Below are 7920 nucleotides of genomic sequence, written 5' to 3'. Positions count from 1 at the left end.
CTGGTCACCAAGATGCTATCTAAGAGACTGGAGTCATGTCTTCCCCTGTTGGTCAACCCAGATCAGACTGGCTTCATAATTAATAGACTGTCCTCCAATAATCTCAGAAGGTTCTTTGATATAATTCACCTTGCTAACAAAAACAAAATACCTAGTGTCGCAGTCTCCCTCGACGCTGAAAAGGCCTTTGATAGGGTTGAATGGCCATACCTCTTTCGCGTCTTGGAAAAGTTTGGTTTAGGTACCGTTTTTGTAAATTTGATAAAATCACTCTACAAATCTCCTAAAGCTAGGATTGCTACCAATGGGATTACTTCCTCCTCTTTCCCTCTCTATAGGGGGAACAGACAAGGTTGCCCAATTAGCCCCCACCTCTTTGCCCTCGCCATCGAACCGTTGGCTGAGGCTATTAGATCGTGCCCTGACATACATGGCTTTGAGGTGGGCCCCCATACCCATAAACTATCACTCTTTGCGGACGACCTTATCTTATTTCTAACAACCCCAGAACACTCCCTCTCTCACTTGCAGATCCTACTACAGTGTTATAGCTCTTTCTCTGGATATAAGGTTAACTTCGATAAAAGCGAAATCTTACCGCTGTCTGTCTTTGACCATCATACCATCAAGCACAAGTTTCCTTTTCGATGGTCGCCTCTGGGCTTCACATATTTGGGCATAATGGTGGATGGTAACCTGAACAACCTCTATAAACTCAATCTGGCCGGCTTGTTGCAGAAGGTGGAGGGTGACCTGTGTAGGTGGATGGACTTGCCTCTCACCCTACTGGGTAGAATCAATGTGATTAAAATGAATATCCTGCCCAGATTTCTATATTTGTTTCAATCTCTCCCTATCCCTGTGCCCGCAGCATTCTTTTCCTCTCTTGACAAGCTGACCAGACGGTTTATCTGGCATGGCAAAACCCCGAGGGTTAGCCTGGACAAACTGACCCTGGATTATGGTCAAGGGGGCTTAAACCTCCCCAATTTTAGAATGTACTACTGGGCTGCTCAGTCTAGGTTTCTGGCTCAGAGGTTTGACAATGGTCCCTCCCCTCATGGTTGAACATTGAAAAGCTTGAGATGAATGATGACACGGGGGCAGAATTGTTTTACAAATGGGACAGAAAATCTATAAAAACCATCACAGACAACCCTTTAATCATACATTCTGTCCTGGCATGGTGTAAACTGCATGAGCTGTTCGGACGAGGGGGATTTCTCTCCCCTAAAACCCCTTTATGGAACAATAGATTGATCCCTATGTTTTTCCAGAATAGCAACTTTAGACCATGGTCTGATAAGGGGATCACTCTTCTGGAACACTGTTATGAGGAGGGAGTTCTTATGTCTTTTGAACAGCTGAAACAGAAATACCACTTGTCTAACAGGGACTTCTTTAGCTACCTACAACTACGAGACTTTATTAGGGTGACTCTCAAGGGACAATGGAACCTACCTAAGATGTCACCTATTGAACAATTCTGCCATGCAGACCAACCACTACTCAAGACCATTTCCCGTGTTTACGATGCTCTAATGTCAGTACTAACACTGCCTGAGCTACATAAACCCCGACTTAGATGGGAAAAAGATCTGGGTATTGATCTTGATGAGGGCCTTTGGAGTGACCTATGCAGGGATGGTGTTACATCCACATTGAACTCCAGATACAGATTGATCCAGTTTAATTTCCTCCATCAGCTCTATATCACCCCATCTAGACTGCACAAGTTCAATCCTGATATCTCCTCCCTATGTTTTAGATGTGGCTCAGATGAAGGAACATTCCTCCATTCCACTTGGCAGTGTTCAAAACTACATGGTTTCTGGCAGGGGGTATGCGATACCATATCCTCAATCCACGGGGTTGCATTCCCTTTAGACCCCGAGGTCTGCCTACTGGGTAACTATACTAACACCAATCTTAGGCAAAGTCATACTATAAAGCTAACAGAAATATTGCTAGCGATTGCCAAGAAATGTATTGCCTTGAAATGGAAATCGGATTCCCCCCTACCAGTGGCAATGTGGCTATCGGAAGTTAATAGTTGTATCCCACTGGAGAAAATCACTTACTGCTTGAGGAATAAGTTAAAGACATTTTACAGAATTTGGCAACCTTTTATTGACTATATGGAGAATCTCCCCCCACACCACATTGATTGAATCTCTATATAATTCTTATATAATGTTTCACACGTAATGTATAATATGTAGCTTACAGCAGGTGACCATATGAATCAATGTCTCATTATTATTATTAATATTTATTTTATTATGATTTATGTATCATGTATGTTTTTTATGTATTATGTATGCCCGTATATATAATTTTTATTTTTTATTACGCTCGTCTGTTACCGTCACTTTGTCCTTTGTTGTCTAACATATTTTCACTTTTGTTTTGAATGTTCTTAATTGGAAAATGCAAAAATAAAATATTCAAAAAAAAAAAAAAGCATAGACACAAAGATATCATTGTGATAAGGAACATTACCTATCCAAACAATGTGACACTATATAGGCTATCAGAGAATCATTACAGGATGTCAAACTAAGCTAGTTTTAGTGCACAGATCCAAAATATATTATATAAAATTCCAGAATGTTTTGTCAGTTTCTTGGAGCAACATTAAGCCTACTCCTGGACTAAAAAGCATGCTCAGTAGAAAATTGAAAGTGCTTTTCAGTCGAGTGCTAGACTTAGTCTGTGTCCGGAACATAGGCCCTTAGTTATGGAATATCAATAGCATTATATTTTTATGACCAATACATTTTTCAATATTGTTGAATTCTGTTTGGATTCCATGATTCTGTCCGCATCACAGAGTTTATAGGGCCCTAAAGTAGATTACAACTTGAGAAGTGAAGTTATTTTGCCATCTGCTGGTCTATACAGATGAGAGCAGCAGTGCATGGTTGTGTTCAAATTAGACAAGTCCAGGTGGTCCCCGTTTCAGTCCATATTCTTCCATTTCCTGCCTAAAGATCTAGATGTAATGTTAAAAAGCGACAAAAATTACATCTCACCACAGTCATCCTCATCCCTCGCGTCAGCACAGTCAGGCGAGTGGTCACATCTCCAGGAGTGAGGCATACACTGGCCGTCCCCACAACTGAACTCAGAGCTGGAGCAGGTGTGAGGGGCAGGGGGCTGGCCGGAGGGACATGGGTCAGCGCCCTCGTCCTGCCCGTCAGGGCAATCGGGCCGTCCGTCACACAACTTGGCCCTGGCAACGCAGCTCCCTGTCCTCTCACAGAGGAAGAAGTCGGCTGTACAGTTCTGACAGGAGGCTTCGTCACTGCCGTCACCACAGTCGTCAGTGCCATCACAGCGGAAGCGGAGGGATACACATCGGCTACTGCCGCAGGCAAACTCATCCTTCTTACATTGGCGTAAACCTGGGAAAGATGAGAGCCCATAGAGAGGAATTAGTGATCATGTACTTTGAATAATGGGGTATAATTCCTAAGCTTTTAAATGCAAAGTTTGCACCTATTATTACCTATTATTGTAGTAAACTAGGATAGAATTAACCTTAATGTCCTAAAGGGGGAAATTATCTAAGAAAAAGACTGTACATTACACACTCAACAACATAATGCATACATTGTACGTTACCCCGTGCCATACATATTCTACACGTCTTGTACAACCACATACATATTGCACACTGCCCTTACACATTCGGTCATTGGTGTACTAACACAGCTCAGCTTTACTTAATGCTGTTTCGGTCTTTTTATTTTGTAAACCTGGATTTGCTGGTTACTGTTATGCTTTAATCCCTCTGGAATTTAAAGGGGCAATCTGCAGTTGCTTCATCCATTGTTGGACTTCTGAATTAAAGAAATGTACCCATTGGTTATTGAAGAATATAACTTCAATTCCTCCTGAGCTTTGTTCAACTGTCGTACCACAAAATATAAGCTAGTTTCACTCCAATGTTTGTAAACAAAATAAATGTAAACAAACCATATATAACCGTCAAAACATGGTTAAAACAATATATTTTTAAATCACGGATGGCCAGTCCTTGCATCCATAGAATTTGAAAGTGGTTACATTTCTCCAGCCCTATCCCTCAACTTTTTACAGAAACGGGTGGGGAGTTAACTTTGTTATTGTTTCAACTGCTGATTGCCGCTTTAAGCAAAGTTTGCATTTGTGCAAAGGCTTAGTGGATGTGGCCCATTGTGTTTAAGATTATGAGAGGCTGTGAGGAAATCGGATGGATAAAGAAATGTGCACTTCACACACTGACGTTCAGAGCAATTTGTTCCATGTGTTACTTGAGCCCAACCCACATGGCAGGTGTCATCTTTCCCATAGCTCTTACCACAGGTGTCTTCAAACTCGTCAGAGCCGTCACGGCAGTCCGTGGTGCCGTCACAGAGAGCACTCTGGGCAACGCAGCCTCCATCTTTACACAGAAACCCTGGGCAGGTCTGCTCCCCTGAAACACAGCCAAAATGAAATGATCTTTTCACAAATGACAAAATTGTTATATGCAATTAATCCCTTATATCAATACATTTTATGTACATGTGATCTGGATCATATTCATAGCGCACTGTAGCAAAAACAGCATTTCTTATTGGACAAGTTCAAGCAGTCTCTCCCGGGTTGACAGTGTTCTTATATTTGGTGTCTAGTGAACACAACCCAGAGTACACAATGATAATACGGGTGTACATACCTACAGTATGCTCAAACAGATCCAATTTCACAACTGATATGGCCAACTATGGAAATCAGCAAACTCAAAGACTTTGGACTCTGACATCCCTGCTACTGGATACTCTCAAGTTAGTACAGGTACATCCCTCTGCAAAGGGGAATTCAGCCTCTCTATGATCCACTGGACTTTGACCAGGGAAAACCCCCTCCACTGTCACTCACTACAGCGGAGTTCATCACTGCCATCCTCACAGTCTCTGTCTCTGTCACACACCCAGAGGCTGGGAATGCACCTCCCGTTCCTGCACTTGAACTGGGACTGTTCACAGGTCGGCAGGGTGTTCCCTATAATGCCTACAAATGGAGAAATGCATTTGGAATTTTCTTATAAGCTACCCAAGCCCATTCATAGATGATACCTTAATCAATAATCGCTAAAGGTAGTTATCTTCTTTCTGGAGACTTTTGTTAAGAGCCCCGACACTTGCTCTAAATGTTACCATGCATCGCTTGCAATACGGTTTTGGAAACATAAGGGACGGATCTTTAATATCTGCAATAAATAATTCTCAAAAAACAAAAATGTTCAATTACTACACACCTTTATAGGGTTAGGATTAGTGTTCCCACACAGCCATATTACAGTGCTTGTTTACGGTAAACAGAAGCGACCACCTGTGCTAATTAGCGTGCTCCGAACCCCTATATTTAAGCATAGCTGGGGAGGAAGTGTAGTTCGCAGACTGGAGGCACACACTGCATTATGGATCTGTGCAAATCTGCTACATTACGTATAGCTTTTTTCTTTGAAATATTATTCCTCGCTGACATGAAAGATACGGGCCATGTTTTGAAAACAGTTTCGTATGCGATGATTATTGACGTTTCTAAACGTTAAAACATAGTGTCTTAAAAAAACGTCTTCAGGATTGGTGGGTCCCCTGCGGGACGGTTGAGCTAACATAGGCTAATGTGATTAGCAGGAGATTGTAAGTAACAAGAACATTTCCCAGGACATAGACATATCTGATATTGGCAAAAAGCTTAAATTCTTGTTAATCTAACCACACTGTCCAATTTACAGTAGCTATTACAGTGAAAGAATACCATACTTCTGTATGAGGAGAGTGCTCAGTTTTGAACATGAAAAGTTATTAATAAACAAATTAGGCACATTTGGGCAGTCTTGATACAACATTTTGAACAGAAATGCAATGGTTAATTGGATCAGATCTAAATTGCACCTGGGCTGGAATAATACATTATGGACTTTCTCTTGTATTTCAAAGATGATGGTACAAAAAAATACAAAAAAAACTGTAGTTTTTTTTCTTTCTATTATCTTTTACCAGATCTAATGTGTTATATTATCCTACATTCCTTTCACATTTCCACAAACGTCAGAATGTTTCCTTTCAAATGGTACCAAGAAAATGCTTATCCTTGCTTCAGGGCCTGAGCTACAGGCAGTTAGATTTGGCTATGTCATTTTAGACGAAAATTGAAAAAAAGGGGCCGATCCTTAAGCGTTTGTAGTTCACACGGAGCCAGCCTTGAGCGAAGCTAACGCTGAAAACCCTGCAAAGAGAAGGTTTTTCGAGAGATTTAGCTATACCCACTCTACAGCAAGAGAGATGTGAAAAGTGTCTACAGAAACGTTGAATGAATTACTTCGATTTGGGGAAGTTCCAAAGGTGCTGTAGCAAGTCAATAAACATTTGAAAGCAAGTATTTTCATAACATGCGCTATCAAGTGCAGATATGTAAGAAATGTGGACTACACGTCATAAAACAGCTGCGAATCAGGCGATGGAAATATTGTGCATCTCTTTACACAAGCCGAGGAAACGTTACACGCGCCCCCAACGCAAAATGACAAATACCAATAAAACACGTGTAAATATGTAACTGGCAAGTTTATCTTACCCCAAATATGATGTAAGGTTAGCAACTGAGTAAGAAGAAGACTTCTACTTAGATATCCCATGCTCTGTCCTTCGTTGTCTGCAGTCAGAGGCGCATGGGAATGACGTAATGTTGCGTTAGCTAATAAAACGAGCAGCGTTAAAAACGGTTGTGTTGCGATGTGTTCGAAATCTGAACTGACCACGTCTGTGAAGCTAAAGCCCTTTCTTGGTGCTGAGTCGCATGCAGTAACGTAAATAGCTTGCCACTGCCATGCATTGCCGAAAGTAGCCAGCCTAGATATAGTGGTCAGTGAAGGAGCTAGGACCTGCTTCAGGGGGAATAACGCAGTTTATGAAACTGTACTTGACATAAATCTGTGATTTTTCTCCCCAAATTATTTTTTGTTCTCCCACGTTATGTTCTCAGTTTCATTTTTCCTGGTTTTAAAATAGTTGTTAATAGAGAAACAACGAAATTTGAGGTTCTGAGTCCATGTCAATGCTTAAATCACATCAGAAGAAAAACATGTTTAGGTCTGGAAGAAAACGAACACATTTTGACTTGAGTATTATTCCCCTTTAATTGCGCATTTGCCACTTTAAATGCGCATCTAGTGAGTGAGGATGGTGCAGGTTATGTGCTGATCACTCAATCCGTTAGAATACGGCGTTACGAGCGTTTATTTCTGAGAGCGCTCCGTAAACCACGCCCCAGTGAGCAGAGTTGGGCATGTTGCACTGGGTGGGACACGTTTATTATGAAGACAAAGCCTCTCAATTTACCTTGAGGCCACCGTGGTTCTTTGTAGGCTAGTTATGCTCATATGTTTGAGGCTTGTGTATTGCAATTAATTTCGTCTTTGACTTAATAAGTAAAAATAAATAAATAATTGTCAGCAGGTTAACAACGAGTCCCAGGCAGTTGGCAATAGAACATACCAGAAGGGTGCATTTTTTACTAGGCTACCTAAATTATTGGGATCATGGTTACAACCCGTGTTTGGAATACATTGAGTTCGTTGACAAAACAGACCTGTCGTTCCTGTTTTGAGCCCCACCTGTTAAGCAACAAAAAAATATATGTATATACAGTACCAGTCAAACGTTTGGACACACCTACTCATTCTAGGGTTTTTCTTTATTTTTACTATTTTCTACATTGTAGAATAATAGTGAAGACATCAAAACTATGAAATAACACCTATGGAATCATGTAGTAACCAAAAAAGTGTTCAACAAATCAAAATATATTTAAGATTCTTCAAAGTAGCCACCCTTTGCCTTGATGACAGCTTTGCACACTCTTGGCATTCTCTCAACCAGCTTC

General features: G+C 41.1%; 1 protein-coding gene across 2 annotated transcripts in view; it reads right to left on the bottom strand.

Moving 5' to 3' along the window:
• The window catches only part of LOC106613653 (low-density lipoprotein receptor-related protein 8), a 31405-nt gene extending 24507 nt beyond the window's left edge, over positions 1–6898 (bottom strand). For both annotated transcript variants that reach the window (XM_014216141.2, XM_014216140.2), the window contains exons 1-3: positions 6613–6898; positions 4346–4462; positions 3036–3407 (exon numbers count right to left, since the gene is read on the bottom strand). In XM_014216141.2, coding sequence (XP_014071616.1) covers positions 3036–3407; positions 4346–4462; positions 6613–6673 — 550 coding nt within the window. In that variant the 5' untranslated portion in view covers positions 6674–6898. The remainder of the gene's footprint in view (positions 1–3035; positions 3408–4345; positions 4463–6612) is intronic.
• Positions 6899–7920: the final 1022 nt, after the last annotated feature.

The sequence above is a fragment of the Salmo salar genome, chromosome ssa10, assembly GCF_905237065.1.
Source record: "Salmo salar chromosome ssa10, Ssal_v3.1, whole genome shotgun sequence".
Taxonomy (NCBI): Eukaryota; Metazoa; Chordata; class Actinopteri; order Salmoniformes; family Salmonidae; genus Salmo; species Salmo salar.
This window is presented reverse-complemented; position numbering and strand designations above follow the sequence as displayed.